This window comes from Mus musculus, chromosome 13 (genome assembly GCF_000001635.26).
Source record: "Mus musculus strain C57BL/6J chromosome 13, GRCm38.p6 C57BL/6J".
NCBI classification, from domain to species: Eukaryota; Metazoa; Chordata; class Mammalia; order Rodentia; family Muridae; genus Mus; species Mus musculus.
Genome location: NC_000079.6, coordinates 63480263 through 63497998, shown reverse-complemented (window position 1 = coordinate 63497998; position 17736 = coordinate 63480263). Strand labels below are relative to the sequence as shown.

Sequence of the window (17736 nt, the reverse complement as noted above, 5' to 3'; positions counted from 1 at the left end):
CATCTAAGAGAGACATGGGAACACCACATATGTGGTGATTTGTAGCAGTTTGATCACCTGGAAGATTAGGAGAATTTGTGTATCCTCAGGGACTGTGTAACATTTACTGACATCAAAAGATCTTCTGTGCTTCAATCAAAAAGCAGATCACCTGGCTGGTAAGGTAGCTCAAGGTAAGGTAGAAAAAGAAGGGGCTTTATTCTATTTAGTGGGCATCTCAGAATTTCTAAGAAGGAAGAAGAAAATAAAAAAAAAAAAGGTGGGGGTAGGGAAGAATTAAAAAAAAAAGAAGAAGAAGAAGAAGAAGAAGTAGGTATAGTATTAGAGTATTATAGTCCAGTGTCTGAGGGCGAGAGAATGATCAGAAATAAAGCCAAAGGTCAGAGAGGGTGTGAGGATTTTCATTATAATCACATCACTCATACAAAGAGAATTACTATTTTGTGCTGGTGTTTATAAAACTGCCCTATGTGCCATATGTCCTGTGTTCTTCAGTTGGCATTTCCTCGTGTTACTGTTTTAGTGATGTGTGTTTTGCGTGTATGTGGTATTTTTAAATTATTCTACTCCAAACAAATCTCTTCTCACACACAGCAGATTTCTAAGAGATTTGATGACTTCCTTCCTCTTCTTGCTTTTCTGCCCCCTGCCCCCTCCAAATTTGGTCCTTCCTTTCTTTTTCCTTCTCAAGCTGGCACGTCTAAGCAGCCTTTCTTCCTTCATTTCCAGCAGCAGAGTATTGCCCTGTGGACAGCTCGGTGGAAGATTCCTGCGTACTGCGTGGGAGATGGAGGCCTCAGAGCCCCAGATGCCGCACGAGGTCGGACTGGGCTCGCGGCTGTCGCTACAAAGGGACCGCTGCACATGGCAGGCCAGCAGATGCCAACAGACAGCTTTTGTGAGTCCTTCATGTTAATTAACTTTTGTGAGAACCTTCATGTTAATTAACTTTGCTTGGGCTTTCCCTCGACTTGAAAGCTTTGGAGTGGTTTGTTTTGTAAAATGCTTTGACTCCAGGGAGAGCAGCTTCAAGGGGGGAAAAAGTGAGAAACAAAGAAAGGGAAAATTTTTAAGTGGGCTCTGCTTACCAGGAAATTTCTTCCCTTGTCTACGTCTGTCCCCTCCCCCACCAGGGCTGACTCCACCATCAGAGAGAATTTTAATGGCCCTTTTCTTACTCTAAAACACTAAACCAGAAGCAGACCTCCACGGCAGTGGGAGCCAGCTTTGACTCGTCTAGGCAACACAGGTGCGTGTGCGCCTGCGCATGCGCATGAGCACACTCTTAACTACGAAGAATGACCAGCTTTAGGATAACTTACAGAACTCAGAGGAAAAGGAAAACCGAGCTAGAATTTCGGGGCCAGTTCTGATACTTCAAAAATGTGCCCTTTCTGAATCTTAGAAACTAGGGTGAAGTATAGGTCGGAGCTCCTGGGAACTCTTTCACGGTGTTTGAACTGGTTGTTAAAAGACTCTGGATAAAAAAGAAGACAAAGAAAATACAGCCAAGTGGACGATCACACCAACCACTTAGTGCTTATGGATTCTTCTGCTCTCAAACCACAGACTGGATTTTTTTTTGGCCTCTTATATTTTACTGAAAAAATTTTAAATGTTTGTTAGTTGAGACATGATCTCTCTCTATCCATGGGTGTCCTGGAACTCTCTATAGATCAGGCTGGCCTTGAATTCAGAGATTCACTGCCTCTGCACTATCTATCAAGCCTGCAATAATACTTACGTTGATATTTAAGATTTGTTATTTTTATGTATATGATTGTTTTGCCTGTCTGTATGTGTGTGCAACGTGTACATACCACATGCTGGAGAAAGCCAGAAGAGGGTGAGACTAGAAATTAGACAAAGTGCCTGGTAGGTATACAGGGAGAGGGGCTGTGGCTAGCTAATAAAGGTGGCAACTTTCCAAGATGGCCAGCTTCTTCCTCAACCTCCTGACTTGAGACAAAAGCCTGGCATCTTTTGTCGTCCCCCCTCCCCACACCTGAAGACCCCATGCTGATGGGCTGGTTCAACAAGTTCAAGGCTGGATTAGAACATGTCACACAGCAGGTTTGGACCAAACAGCCATCCTATATGTCTTCAAACCCACCAACTCAAATATTAGGGGAGCAAAACTGTCCTGAGGTTTAAAACCTTAGCCCTTCTGCTTTGCAGAGTCTTTCCCTCCCTCTGCGTCTGTTCCACGGGTGTTTCCTCAAGCCCAGTAAACGCCTTTCTTCAACTGCTGACTCTTTGGATGGTGCTTTCTGTTGTACTTCAGATTTTTCTTGCCTTTTAATTCTTTAACTGGCAAAGAAAATGAACCTGATCAAGAACCCTAGACTGTGTCAAGGCTGTAGATACCTTGAAACTAGAGTTTCAAGCAGTTGTGAGCTATCTTGTAGGTGCTAGGAACTAAACCCAGGTCCCCTGGAAGAGTAGCCAGTGGCCCCCCTTTTTTTTTAATTGGATATTTTCTTTATTTACATTTCAATTAATTTTCCCTTTCCAGGTCTCCCCTTTGGATACCCCCTATTCCATCCCTCCTCCCCCTGCCTCTATAAGGATGCTCCCCCACCCACCCAACCACTCCCATTTTCCTACCCTTCCCCTACATTGAGGCATCAAATACCCTCAGGCCCAAGGGCCACTCCTCCCATTGACATCCAACAAGGCCATCCTCTGCCACATATGCAGCCAGAGCCATGGGTCCCTCCATTTGTATTCTTTGGTTGGTGGTCCAGTTCCCTGGAACTCCCAGGGGTCTACAGCCAGTGATCTTAACCTAACATGCCATCTCTCTAGTCTTATATTTCATTTTAATTATTACTTCTATATCTTACAGTTCACTAACTTCATTTCCATTTTCCCTTGACCCTTTGCTCTCTAACCATCCAGAGAGTCTTCTATCAGCAACGTCCTGGCTCTGCTTTTTCCCCTCCCCTCTGTCTCCTTTCCTCTCCAGTTTTGTTCTTTCTCTAATATTGGGAAGTTCTTATACATCCTATACTCATGCTCTGCTTCTGGGCTTCCTGCTGCTCAACAGTCTCTGTGGTCATTTTGCTGATGTTTCCCCTACATCCCTTCATTGGGTGAAGTTTATTCTGTGCTGCATCCTGCGGGTCATTAGTATTTCAAGGACTGGCTGGCTAGATGTGATGCTCTTGTCTTTGACTTCCGTGAGATGGCTGCTTCACTCTCAATTTTTTGTGGCTCTTGGAAGCCTGATATTACACTTGACTTTTTCCCCCTTCCCCTACAGGTTGAACCTAGTGTCTCATGCACACTGGTCAACTATCCTCCCACTGAATTTCATTCCACAGCATCATATCTGACTTTCTTGCTGGATCTTTGGCTTAGAAGTTCTGAGGGTTTCTTTCCTTTGTCATTAAGGTCTGGAAGGTTTTACTAGGTTATCTCTTGGAGAGCATTGTTTACTTTCTTTCCCAGTTGTGTTGTAATCCCACTCTGCATAAAGATTGACATTTTCCTTGATTTTCAGAAAGCCGTTAGATTATAAAGTGGAATATTAACTCTGTCTCCATGTCCTGTTTGCTGCTTTATATGGTAGAATTATCCTAATGTTGGACCTTCTCCATGTGGCTTCTTTTCTTGGCCCTTTACAACTGATAATTTTGTTATCTCACTTGAATTTCCTTTTTTATTGAGTAATAATGATTGTATATCTTTATGGGGTACAGCGTGATGCTATGTACACTTACAGATAGTGTATTGATAACTCACTGTATTGGTTGTCTATCACCTCATGTGACATGAGCATTCTCTTTGGGATACAAACATACAAAATCACCTTGTGGTGTTTTGAATAAGGATGGTTCCTCCCATAAACTCACATATTTAAATGTTTAGTCACCAGGGAGTGGCACTGTTTGTGAAGGATTAGGAGGTGTGGCCTTGTTGGAACAGGTATGGCTTTGTTAGAAATGTGCTCCTAAAGATGGGCTTTGAGGTTTCAAAAGCCCATGCTAGGCATCCAAAACAAGATAGCAATATCAGGAATACAGTGGTCTCAGGGACAAACCAGACTGTGTTGTTCTTTGGGCTTCAGAACTGGTCATGGTAAGATGTTGAGTTTAGACTTGAGGGCTAGAGAAGACCTCAGATACTTTAAAAACAATATCCAGGCTGTGTGGTATGAGTGCTAACGGTTAGGCCAGCAACAGAAATGCAGTGTTAGTGAAATCTCCTAATATCATTTTCCTCAGCAAACTACACATTTTTTCTTCTCGTTCTGTCTCTCTGTGACCCTGTATGAGATCAGTAAGTAGCAGCTCACTGAGTTTATCCTGACCTGAAATTTCATCCAACAACAAAAAAGTGAACTTGTTGTGTCTGTGGTCAGCCTCACTCAGGTTCTCAGGACAGGAACAGAATGCAGCCAGGTTCCTTGTCAGAGTGGCCAAGTCACAGAACTGGGAGAGTCCCCTGTCCACCCCTCATCCACCCCCACATCATCAAGACTGTTGTCCATGTTTTTCTCAGTGTTTTTTGTCTTCTAAACTCCAACAAGAGTGTTCCGTGATGTTCTGCTTCTAGCACTCCAAGGTTTTTCAAGACCAAAATCCCAAGATCTTCAACATAACTCCTACAAACATTTCTGAATGCTTAAAAGACACATGGTTAGATTATTACAGCACAGCCATGTGACTCAATAACAATTTACTTTATTAATTATGTTTCTTGTTGCTATAACAATATATCCAACAAGAAGCAACTTAAGGAATGAAGGGCTTCTTTTAGTTCACAGTTTCCAAGGTCCAGGCCACCATGGTGAAGAGTTTGAAGTAGCTGGTTACATTGTATCCCTTAGTCAGGAAGCAAAGAGCTTGCCAGTGTCCGACTCACTTTCTCTTTTTTTCACTCAGTTCAGGATTGCAGCCTACATTTTTGGTTGTTGTTTGTTTGGTTTGGTTTTTCACGACAGGATTTCTCTGTGTAGCCCTGGCTGTCCTGGAACTCACTCTGTAGACCCGGCTGGCCTCAAACTCAGAAATTTGCTTGCCTCTGCCTCCCAAGTGCTGGGATTAAAGGCGTGCATCATTACTGCCTGGCTACATTTTTGTTTTAATGATTACTTAGCACATCACATCTAACAAGAGTCTCCCCACATAAATCTAGAAAATCTCTCACAGACATGCTAATAAGTTTGTTTCCATTGTGATTCTAAGTTTCATCAAATTGTCAATCAAGATTAACCATCATGAGACAACCTTTTTCAACTCAAAACTCAAACACAACACATTCATACCATTACCTTCCAGCCTGTGTCACTATGAGCTCAAGTTCGCTTCACATCCACAGTAAGTCTGTGCTGGTAGGATCCAGTGTGTGCTTGTTAGTTTTATGTGAGCTTGACACAAGCTAGAGTCATTAAAGAGGAGGGTACAGAAACTGAGAAAGATGTCTCCATAAGGTAGAGATGCAGCACCAGGCCTGGTGGCACACACCTTTAATATCAGCACTTGGGAGGCAGAAGCAGGTAGATCTCTGTGAGTTTGAGCCCACCTGGTCTACAGAGCAAGTCCAAAAATAGGGATATTATACAAAGAAATCCTGTCTCAAACAAGCAAAGCAAAGCAAAGCAAAGCAAACAAACAAACAAACAAAGGGTGGCAGGTAAGTCTGTAAGACATTTTCTTAATTAGTGATTAATGGGAGAAGGAACCATGTAGATCTCAGGGATTGACTCAGTCAGCCTTGGTGGCAAGTACATTTACCCAGCTGGGCCACCTTGATAGCTTTCTCTACTGGGAACTGGGGAAAGAGGTCATTCTCCATATATTCTGGCAGAATTCTACCCATGTGCCGATAATCTGACTGAGGCAAAATTCAAATTCAACAGACTAAATTTTAGCAGAAGAAATAGAACATAGTGTAAAATTCAGACTGTGGCACGGTTATCCCTCACTCAATATATTGAGGTTTGTAATGAGAACTCAACGTTGAAAGATATGAAAAGTACATGCAATTTTGGATAAGGAAGAAACATAAATAAAAGCATTAAAAGATAAGGTGGAGAGTGTGAGTTTCACAGAGCACCTGCAGCTTTTAAAGGGATTGGCAGCTTTAAGAATAAAAACTTATGTTTTACATCAGAAAAAAAGATGAAAGTTCCACTGAGGGCAAGGCTACCATCTTGTAAAAACATAAATTTGACTGGAAGGAAAGAGACTGAACTGACTAAAGCTGCCACCAGGGAGAACGTTTTTCCCAGCTTCAGCACTGAAGGCATTGAGGAGCCATTTCAAGTGTGATCCGAGGCATCCAGGGGCATCTTAAGTCAGAAGCAGAACTTGGATCATGGGCATGCTCCTGGGTTTGCAGACACCTGAAATAAGAGCATGGCAGCCTGAAGGCTTGCCCTGAGGCCAGCCAACATGTGACTGGGGTTTGATTCCGAGCAAGAAGGCTTTCAAAGACGATTGTGTGGAAGGAGAAATCTAAATCAGAGTGGAAACTTCAGGGTATTGAAGATGCCAGCGTGGTGGGTTGTCCACTGTGAAGAACTGCATGCATTGAGTAGAACCAGCCTTTTCCAAAGGCTGCATGTGCTGCAGATGGCAGAAAGAGGGGTGGAGCTCTTCAAGGCCACTGAAGCCCAAATGGTACCACCTGCATGCCAGACATGGATCTGAGGGGTTGGTACGTACCCTGCTGGGCTTCAGTCTTGCTATCATCTGATCTTTCCTTTCTACCCTCCTGTTAGTACCTCTTTCCAAATAGGAGTGTTTACTCTGCCCTGTTGTATACTGGAGGAATGTACAACTTGATCTGAAAAAGAGAGCTGAACAGAAGCTCCTGGGTAGGAGATTGCTTTGAGTCTCAGAAGAGGCTTTGCACTTTTGGACACTGTTAGACCTGTTAAGACTGTGGAGACTCTGGAAGCTGAATAAATGTATTTTATCATTCTGAGCTAAACATAAGGCCTTGGAGCTGAGCATGGAGTATTATGGATTGAAGTTATATATTTGAGTTTCAGGTTGTCAAAGGGTGAACTTGTTATGGCTAATTTCAATAGAAATTCCCAGGACATTAATGAGGAATACCTTTGGTTGTGTTTGTGAGTGCTTTTAGATAGACGATTAACTGAGTTGGCAAGACCTGCTCTGAATGTGTGTGGTATCACTACTGGGCAGAGTTGTGGAATGAATAGAGAGAGGAGACAGGCACCTGAGTGCCAGCATGCTGCTGTTTCTGATTCCGAATGACCCACAGAGATGTGAGTGAGCAGCCTTCTGTGACCCTGCACAGATCTGAGTCCAATTCTATCCCTGCCTGCCACAACAGACTATATCCACAGAACTTGAGACATGATAAATCTTTCATGCCTAAAAACAAAAAGGTATTCAATGTTCCTTTCACACAGTATTTGCACATGCATCCAGTAATCAATAACTAGTTAATTTTACCTCAATGTAAGGATTTGTGCCCACATTTGTGTTTACCTAGATGTCTAGCATAGATCCATGAATGAATTTATCAATCTATTGTAGCTTATATATACCTCTATCTTTTGTATCTTTAGATATTTCCCTGGGACACTAAGCAATTGACTATTTTATATATTGATGCTATTCTGATAGCGAATTTATTTTATATTGTGAAGCCTCATAAAGGAACAACATAAAATCACTAATTTCAGCAAAGCGCGTGCAATCTACAATGTGTAACCCTACAAAGGCTATACTCTGTGGGCTCACCTATTCATCTACCCATACGTTCAGCCTATAAGTGAACATTTTGAACACAAACTTTGGGATGTCTAAGGATTATGGATTCAGGGTCTAGTTCAGTGGTTGGATGCTTGCCTGATATTTAGAAAGCCCCAGGGAAAGATAAGGAAGGAAGGAGAGGGAGGGGAAGAGAGGAAGCTGAGGAAGAGGGGAGGGGAAATCTGACATAGGCCCTGCTGTGAGGTAGATGGACCCCCAGCTCCTTGCTGCTTTTCTGCCTTTGGGGTCTCAGACAATAAGCAATTGACTATTTTGCATATTTGCTGCCATTCTGAAGCCAATTGAGGATGTTCAGCCTTTCAATGATCTGTTTTGATTGGTCTCAAATAACAGTCATTGCTTCATAGACCTTGGAAATGATGTTAATTTTCTAGCTAACAACAAGGTTTTCAGTAGGATGCATAAAAGAAGGCAGGACTTTGAATTCTGTTTTATTAAAGGATTTGTTTGCAGAAAGGCTGTGATATTATATATAGATTTTTTTCCACAGTTACCTTCTAGTAATGGGGAAAATTAGTCCTTAAGGTAGTTTGTCTGGCATGGTGACATTCCACATGGGAATTCTGGAACTGGAAGAGGGCGATATAGATGTACGTACGCACAGAGGCAAATGTATTTTGGGCCTGTTCACAACGTAATATTCTTGCATAGATTTTTTTTTAATAATATGATAAAGGATTTGTTCAGTGAGCAGCCCACTTTGAACTAATACATGATAGTTCATCTTGTAGTTTTTCTCTGCTCATTAATACATTGACTGACATACCTTATAATTTCAAATGCCAGTGTTTTTGGTTTCCTTAGTTTTCCAGGTGAAGACGAGCCAGTTCTCTTCCTTAGTTTTATTGACATGGAGAGACTCTTTTCCACCTTTCAACTGAAACATCTAACATTAAGTAGCTAAGCCTGTGGTCTTCCCCTGAGCTAGGCACTCAGCCCCCTGTTTAGCTTCTTCCCTTTTCTGACCCAGCGTTTGGAACTCCCTCCAGTATAGCCTGGTGCTGATTCTGCAATGATGAATAGTTTGCTTGTTTAAACAATAAACTGGACATCTGACTCCCTCCCAGGCACATACAGCATTGCTCCATTTTTCTGCCCTACTTGGTGCTGTGTGAAGCCTCTCTTGTTGTAGGCTGGGATGAGTTCGCATGTGACTAATGAGACTGCAGCTCTACCCAAACCTACCCTGTCTTAATCACTGCAGCTTAAAAATCAGCAGATCACAGTATCTGATCGGGTAGTCTCTCTGGTTGATTCGATGTTGTGTTGTTCCCTGAACCTTGAAGATGTGGCTAGTTCGAATCCAGACTTACGACAAGTGTGGTCGATGCCTGCTGCTTACTTCCTTAGATGCGACTATTAGGAAAATAAATTTTAAATCACATATAATTTGTCTCACACAGTATTTCTCTTTAGTGCATGTGTGTCATGCATGTAGATGTCAGGAGACAATGAATGGTTATGGGTTATTAGCTCTGAGCAAACAGAATGCTGGGGTGGTACCTTGAGCCCAGTGGCTTTGGAAGACAGGGCAGTGAGCCGTATAAGATCAGTTCTGAGCACTGAGATGTAATGTAGTTTGTATTATAGTGGGGTGTGCTTGGGATCTGTCAATCTTCCTGATTTTCTCTCTCCCCCTTGGATTTGGAGCTGCCACCCAGCTCCCCGCCCCCCACATTGTCTTTTGCAAATTCATAGCATGTTTGGCTATGAAATTGCACATATACACAGGTGCATAGCTGACAGTCAAGGAGTTCTGCCTTTGCCTGAATCATACCTCAAACATCATCCACGTCTGATTTACACTGAGCCAGAAGGCTGAGAACTCATTCATATCTGCTTTAAACAGCAGTTGATACCTCAGGTGCTTGAATAAGTTCAAACATTTTAGGATGGAATTAATGTAGATAACTTATGAGGGAAAAAAACCCATATATTTGAGGGGTCCTGACTCCTTCTGATCCCCTTTGGAGATGATGGTCCCCAACTCTCAGAGGCAGTCCTCTCCAGAAGCAACGTTTTCAACTCTCCATGTCTTGTTGACCGTAGTCACATTCAGGTCTTAGGAGACCAATCAGAGTCCACACAGCAATGAAGCCAGGGCTCCTGGTGATTTGCCTCGCTAAGGCCCCAGACCCTTGCTTTTCTTGGACAAGCTCTTCGGATGTATTTTTTCTTACACTGATGTAATATTTGATCTCCACATTTTGCTCACTGGCTCAAGACTCCCCATTCTCATCTGTCAGATGGGTCGGTTTGAGGCAGAAAATCATTTTAAAGCATTTTAGAGCAGGTCTGGCCCATGCTTGGTAGGGGCTTTTTCCTTTCTTCAACCTTGCTCCCCGCACCCCGCTCCTGACCGAGCCCTCTTGAGGGAAGCGAAGTACCCATCAAGGCTCCCAGGAGCCAAAGGTCCCAGGAGTATGACCTGCTCTGGGGGAAAGGAGAGGATCAAGCGCCACAGCTTTCTTTCTAAGAAGCAGGGTGCAGCAGGCCCCCTGTGGGGAGAGGGCCGAGGGTCTCACCAGCCTCAGGGAAGCAGTGAATTCAGTCCCTGAACTAATCAGGAGCCAATCAGGAGAGAGCTGAAGCTGCCTCTGGTTCCCTTGGGAACTTGAGAGCTTATGGGGATGTGTTCCTTCTGCTCTCAGCTGGGAAGAAGCCGGTGGAGAATTCACCCCTCTGCACAGACAGCGTTCCCTCCCCTCCCCCACCCACCCCCCTTCGCTCTCACAGCCCACCAGTTCTGGGGCAGCCCTGGGTAGCAGTTTGGGCCTTTCTTTCTACACACAATTGACTGGAGGGCCCAAGTCTGGGCCATTCAGACACCACATGGAAGGCTGTTTTTTGTCAGTTCTCTCACGGTTTCTAGATGCATCTTTTCCAGCAGAGGCAAAAAAGCCTGCTGTCTCCCAGGACAGCTGCTAGGCTTTTTTCTGGGGCTGGCGTGTTCCAAAACTTTAAGGTTTTAACATTTCAAGTGTTTTTTTTTCCCCCTGTGGGTTCCTATGGACATTGAGTTCAAGCTACCTTTTTTTTTTCCTTCCCAACCCCCTAAGCTGAAAGGTTCGATTCTTCCATCTATCCATCAACAAATCGTATTGAATGACGGTGCTCAGTGACCCAGGATGCCACCGGAGACAAAACACACCGTACATATTTTCTGGTCTCCCTGGAAAATTAGTGCGAACACTTTCATCAGAGCAGTGGAGGAAAATGAACACAGAGCAGAGAAGATCGGCTTTGTTTTTGTTTTGTTTCCCTCGGAGGAGGTTTCGCCTCCCTCAAACAATGACGTTTATATTATCCTTTGCCTGCAAATTAAGCAGATGAGTAGAATTCCCCTGTGCATCGGGCTGGTGTTCTGCACACGTCCCAGGATGGCCACCTCTCCTCCTGGGCCGTGGCAAATCTGGTCCATTTTTGCCCTGACTTGTTAAAAGTGACACTTAAAATATTTTAATTCCAATTCTTGTCCCATCTGCCCCACCCCCTCCCCACCTCCCACCCTCACCCCTACCCTCAGCCCCAGCTCCGTTCAGACGTCACTCCTGTGTCTGATCTGGGAGAAAAATGGTTAGGTTGTTCTACATTTTCTCCTGTTAAATTTTCTCTTTTATGAGGAGATAGGATCTTGCCTTCTGGAAAGGAAGCCAGAGAAGAAGCGGGCACTGGGGTTCTCCCTGACACCCCTCAGTTGAACACCCCCACCCAAGCCCCTGGCTTTAAGCTGAAGACAACTAATTTCCAACTTCACATCCTGGAGAATTTTGGATGAAAATGTTTGTGCACCGGGTGGTCTATGCAAAGTAGCTTCCGTATGAGGCAAGGTTCACAACATGGAAAGGGCTTCTGGGATCGAGAGGGCTTTGACTTTGGATGAGCTGCTGGTGAGGAGAAGACAGCATTTCCAGCAGAGGAGGCGCCACTTCCTCTGTTCTATCACATAGCCCACTCAGAACTTTTAGTTTTTGTTTTGTTACAGGAAGCAAGGTTTTAAAAATCAGGGACAAGGGACAATGGAGTCATGCAAAACACTCATCAGTAGATTGAACAGAACGGGGATTTGAGTGAGCTGTGGTGCTATAGCCGTAATCTGGGAGGATGGGGGTAAGAGCTACTCCAGTACCCAAACAAAACAGTATTCTGACTGAGGCAGAACTGGTCATAGCTCCAGAGTCTTAGCTGATTGATGATGAGCCTTGGGCAATAAATACTGATAAAATTCATCTGCCTTGACTGGTGAGCAGGCACACGTACTTCACACACAATGCCCCTCCAGTTAAATACTCATGTTGTTGGCAGACATAGTCATAATGACGCCATCCTACGGGCACTTCTAGCGTGAGACCTGAACTTAAATTACGGTGCTTCCTAAACCCCAAATGCAAAGTCTGTAGAGTAGCAAGAGGACACCGAGGTGGAAAAAGCCATACCGTGAAACCTGGCTTTGTGCACAATATTTAAAATACTGTGTGGCAGTCCCTGTAAGCATATAAGGTTTATATGAAACATGAGAGAGTTTCATGCTTAGACATACATGTCTAAGCACGTCCACAAGGTACTTGGTGATTGTGTCTGTGAATATTCTAGAATCTGAGTCTCTTGTCTCAAGCAATTTAGATAAGCCTAATCAGCCAGTATTCCCACTTTCATAAGAAAATAGTTTCTGCCCATCTGCCCCATGTCCAGTTGGCTGATCCCCAGCCTCCTATCCAGCACTTTTTGACCTCATAGTCCAAAGGGGAATCTTGTCACCTGGCAGATGACTTTGGGTAGCTTAGGAGTGAAGATCCTTGACAAAGGATTTGCTCCATCACAAGCCTAGGATCACCCTGGTGATAAGACCACTGCATTATCCCTGTGCCAGTTGCCTGGGGCATAGAGATCCCGAGTAGATGAACTAGTTAATCAAAGCCCATCAGCTTCCTCCTCAGGAAAAAAAAGGCACCTTTCCTCTGTCAGGCGGTTCAGAGGTGAGCACATGAGAGTGTCCTTCGGAAACAAACAAGAAAGTGCTCACAACACAGAACTTCAAAGCAGATGTTAAGATGTTTGAACACCGAAATGGTCATGGTCAAGGCTGTATTAAACATGGCCTACATGACAGACCCACTGAGAAGACATATACAAGAAAACACAGACCGGCATGATCATCATTTGAGCCAAGGATCTTACCCATTTCAGCCAGAGCCTAGAACCTTTCAGAAAACCTGGAGTAACTTGGTCATCTCCCTAAGCCCCCACTGCCCAACACCCACTGGGAGCAAGGGCAGGCTCCTTACAATCCATCTAGACTGAGCAGTACTCACAGAACAAGGGAAGAAGGCAGCTGATATATGGGTCTTTCTTCTCCCTTGACCACTATCCTTGGAGACCTCTCTGGCCTTCTCTGCTCCAGGGCCTTTTGTTCTCCCTTAATTCTTTTCTGAATCAAATTTAGGTACCTAGTAACTTCTGCTTTCTTTTCTGGCTCAGCCCCGACTCCAGACAGCTTCCAACTCCCTGTGTAGAGAGCAAATCCCATAAGGAGGTTTCATTTCTCCTGGAGATGCTCGCAGTGCTTGAAGCTGCACAGTTTAGGTCTGAACTTTGAAGTGAGATCTAGGCATGAAGGAGAGAACAGCTGTTTGCTTAAGTGAGGCTAATGTTTGAGGAGAGTTGGGTGCCTGGGTGGGAGAGATGAGTCTATGAATCAGTTCAAGTATATATACCATTTCTCAGGCTGGGGATGTTACAGCAGCTGTCTGCTATAGAACTGAGAGTACAGGACAGGGCCAGTACCAGGAGCAAAACTAAAACATTCAGAGTGCATTACACATTTGCAAGTAAAAACAAAACAGCACCGAGGACACGTATGTTCAGCACAGAGGTATCCATGATCTCACTGTGTATTCAGACCTGAAACTGATCACCTTTGCGACCAGCAAAATAGCATGTTATCATGTTCAATGGCCTGCATTTTATCTGGAATCTACATGGTAGAAGGAGAGAAATGACTGCTGAAAATTGTCCTTTGACATGTGCCCTGTAGCATGAGACTGCATGTGTGCATATACATATACGTACACGTATGTGAGCATATACCTTTCATATATGTAGCACCTTTAACACCTGAGGAACTTGAATGCTGAACTACAGATGGTAAAAGCCAGGTGGATGAACATCTGCGCATCTGATCAGGGTCCTCGATAAGGCACAGGCTGTCTTTCCCCTGGGTCACAAAGTTCTAGGACTGTGGTTAGGCTCCACATTTGGAGGGCTCCTTACAATACATCTAGTCAGAGCAAGGGAAGAGAGCAGCTGATATTTGGGTGTATCCTCTCCTTGTTTTAATTCTCAAGGCCATAAAGCTCTCTTGTTTAAGAGGATTGTGTATCCCAGGCAATTCCTGGGCTGTTTTCAGTGTTTCCATTTCCCTGAAGAAGTTTATGAGGATCTACTCTGTGCTGCCTCTGTAGCTTCTCCCGGGGCCACTTATCCTTTGGTATATTGGTTCAGCTCTAAGCCACTCCTGTCTGTAGAGGACTCCTTCTCTCCTGCAGCTGTCTTTTCTAGTCTCCAAGGTCATCTACAAAAACCCAGAATTCTCCATTCCTCTCTGGTAGTAATAGATATTCACTCGTGGGTGGAGGTGAAAACACTACAGATGTACTTATTTTTAAAAGCCTGCTGTAAACATAAACAGGTGAAATATTACAAAATAAAACATTCCAGAGACATTGGCATAAGCGTCGTTTCTAGATGGTCCAGGGTGTTTCATACATAACTTCAACTTCTGATGAATCAAAGATGGTGTAGGACTCCTGTAGGATTTATGCTCACTTAACCAAGAAACATCCCATTTAAAGATCATGGGAGGGGAAAAACACTTTTAAAATTTGCTGTATAGTGTTATACACCTCTAAGTATAGCATTTTGGAGTCTGAAGCAGGAAAACTGTACAAGATTGAGGTCAGGTTAGGCTACATGATGAGATAGTATTTTAAGAAACAAACCTTTCACCTTCTAACGCTTAAGAAGAGCCTCTTCTATCACAAGCTAGCACATTCCATACTGTCCAATTGCGATTCAGACTGACTGTCATTGCTCACTTTTTTTTTTTTTTAGCTTAAGGAAAGCGATTCGATGAAATTGAATGACCCTAAGAATTAAGCAGAAAATGCAGAAGCCATTAGTAACAGCAAGCCTATTGAAAACAAAGTGTCTATACATTGTTTTACTGACACTAGCTGAGAGAATCAGATGCAGGTTGTCAAGGGAAGTTCAGCTCATAAACTGCAAGGCAACTGTATATGACCAGGTTCTGATGTGTTCTATTTCTTCATTAAAATGTGCTGTCTAGGGCTGGAAAGATGGCTCAATGGTCAGGAGTACTGACTGCTCTTTCAGAGGTCCTGAGTTCAATTCCTAGCAACCACATGGTGGCTCACAACCATCTGTCATGGGATCCGATGCCCTCTTCTGGTATGTCTGAAGACAGTTACAGTATACTCATATACATAAAATAAATAATTCTTTTAAAAATGTGCAATCAATCAGATTGGAAATAAATGTCTAATTAATACCATAGGGCGCCCAAAAAAGTAACCATCATCTCTCTGAGAAGCTCCATCCCTCTCTCTCCACCCCTCCCTCATGCCACCACCCCTCCCCAACATTGTACTTCATGATCAAAAGCATTCTAGAAACTGTAAAACTCACCACACTATACAACTTCCTCTTTATAACTGCAAACCAACTAGAACTAATGTTTCTAACCACTTTCCATCCTTTCTTTCTTGGATCCATGGGGAGGATCCCAATACAATGCAATGGAATGGAAACCATGAGGTTGTATCTTTGAGATCTGCCTCTGCAAGGCCTTGGAGGAATTTGGAAGAGTTTAGCTCCATAGGAGCATAGGAGAGATGGAGAAGAAAGCTTCATTTACCTACTTCAGGAACAAATGGCAGATTGGCACATGCAAGGTATTTAACGTTCTACTACTGTTACCCCAGTCTCAGAGGAGCGAGCATAGTCCATACTTTTTTGGTTAATAGGGACCTGTTGTGTCCTGATGTATCTTGAAGAGCCATGGCCCCTCAGCAGTCCCAGGCAAACTCACAGGCCGCACATGGGATTAGTTAGTGGTAACCGAGAAGGGATCAAGGGCTGGAGAAGGAACAGATACAAAATATTAGATATAGACTCAAGACTCTGAGAAATGTCTCCACCCCCCTGACATTCAGGCACCAAAGCTTGTCTTTCTCTTCAGCATGGTGCCTGCTGTCCCCTGTTCTCACGAATGTTTTCCACTCTCTTCAATCAGGACTTCACACTGCCAGTCTTCCCCTGGAATTTCCATTGATCTTTATGCCACCCTCTTTTTTCCTAGTCCCTCTACATATGGCTACCAGATTAGTCCCCTTAAACGTTACTTAACACATGTCTTGCTGAAGGTTGGATGGTTCCATCATGCTCACACTGGGCCTTAAGACCTCACGATAATGCCACTGGCTGCTTTGCAAGCTCATCTGCCTTGACTTCTTCTTTGAGTCTTTTGTTTCTTTAAGGATACTTTTGTAGTCTTTTATTTCTTCAAATATACAGAAGGTAGCCACTGTATTTTCAGTGTGTGATCTTTCTTTGGTGATGTCTTTGTGGGTCTGGGTTATCACTTGGTACTGACTCACTCACAGTGCCTTGTTTTCTCCTGTGTTCATTGTTGTCATTATCATCATCATCTTCTTCTTCATCATCATCATGTTCTCTTTAATGTTATCTAGGAGAATTCTTCAAAGTTTGAATTTAAGGTAAGAAAGAATTTTAGTTTGTATCTGCTAGTTATTTCAAATGTTTCAGCTCTTTTTCAGTGGTAACTAAATTCTTGGGTGAATAGTAAACAAACCACACAGGTGGTGTGAATCTGGACCATGCTCCTTCAGACATGGTTTACCCTATGGTTATGAATTCTCACAGACTAGGTCACCTCATAGTTGAGGTGAAAGAAGTTATCTTAGTTACTTTTCGATTGCTGTAAAAAGGCACCATGATCAAGGCAACTAAAAAAAGAAAGCATTAAATTGAAGACTTGATTATAGTTTCATGGGATGAGTCTATTACTATCAGAAAGCACAGCAGCAGAGAGGCCTGGTGCTGGAGACATAGCTGAGTGCTAACATCTGATCCACAAGCATGAGGCTTTCTTCCAATGCCCGCTTGAAGTGGCAAGTTTTTGTGTAAGTCACTCATTGAAGGTTTATAAAAGTCTCAGAGTTATGCCAACACTTCCAATTTGATACCTCATGTTCTCTATCACTTATGTGCAGCTCTTTCCAACTGATGCTCTAGGCAAAGACTGATAAAGACCCACAGAGCAATAAACTAAACCATGTAGTTCTCAGGCCTTTGGATGTGGTTTGTGTGGGTGGGTGGGGTGGGTGGGTAGGGTAAGGAAGATTTTGGAACCAGAGGCTTGAAAAGCTCTTGAGTACTGTGAGGAGAGCTTAATGGGTCATCCCAGGGAAAGCCTGGAAGACAGAGATGCTGAAAGAAATGCAGACAGTAGAGACTCAGAGGTTCCAGAAGAGAGCAAGGACTCTATTAGAAAATAGATTAGAGACCACTTGTGTGATGCTCTGATCAAAAAATTCTGGCTGCATTCCATCCACATCCCAAGAACTTGAGTGAAGTTTTAAAGAAAACCTCACTTTAAAGAAAAACAAAGGGCCATTTTTTTTCCTTTGCCAGATATTTTGAGTCAGGATAGTCTCCAGGCAGTATCATTGTTATTGTTTGCTGATATCTTGCGCGTGCTGGACTCGACCAGCAAGAACGACAACAACAGGATCCTTCTGCACACGTTTATTGGGAGAGCTTGATTGCAGAGGCGAATAGACCCCGAGCCCAGAGCTGGTGCTGCTTATATAGGCCTAGGAGAGGCGTGTCTCACACCCGGATTGGTTATGCACTAAGCCTCATTTGCATGTTCCTCATC

The 17736-nt window shown here is 43.6% G+C and overlaps 1 protein-coding gene across 1 annotated transcript in view; it reads left to right on the top strand.

Moving 5' to 3' along the window:
- Positions 1 to 706: 706 nt before the first annotated feature.
- Fancc (Fanconi anemia, complementation group C) overlaps positions 707 to 17736 on the top strand; it is a 195959-nt gene continuing 178929 nt past the window's right edge. The window contains exon 1 of the mRNA XM_006517087.4: positions 707 to 898. Within this exon, the coding sequence (XP_006517150.1) occupies positions 865 to 898 (34 nt within the window). The 5' untranslated portion in view covers positions 707 to 864. The remainder of the gene's footprint in view (positions 899 to 17736) is intronic.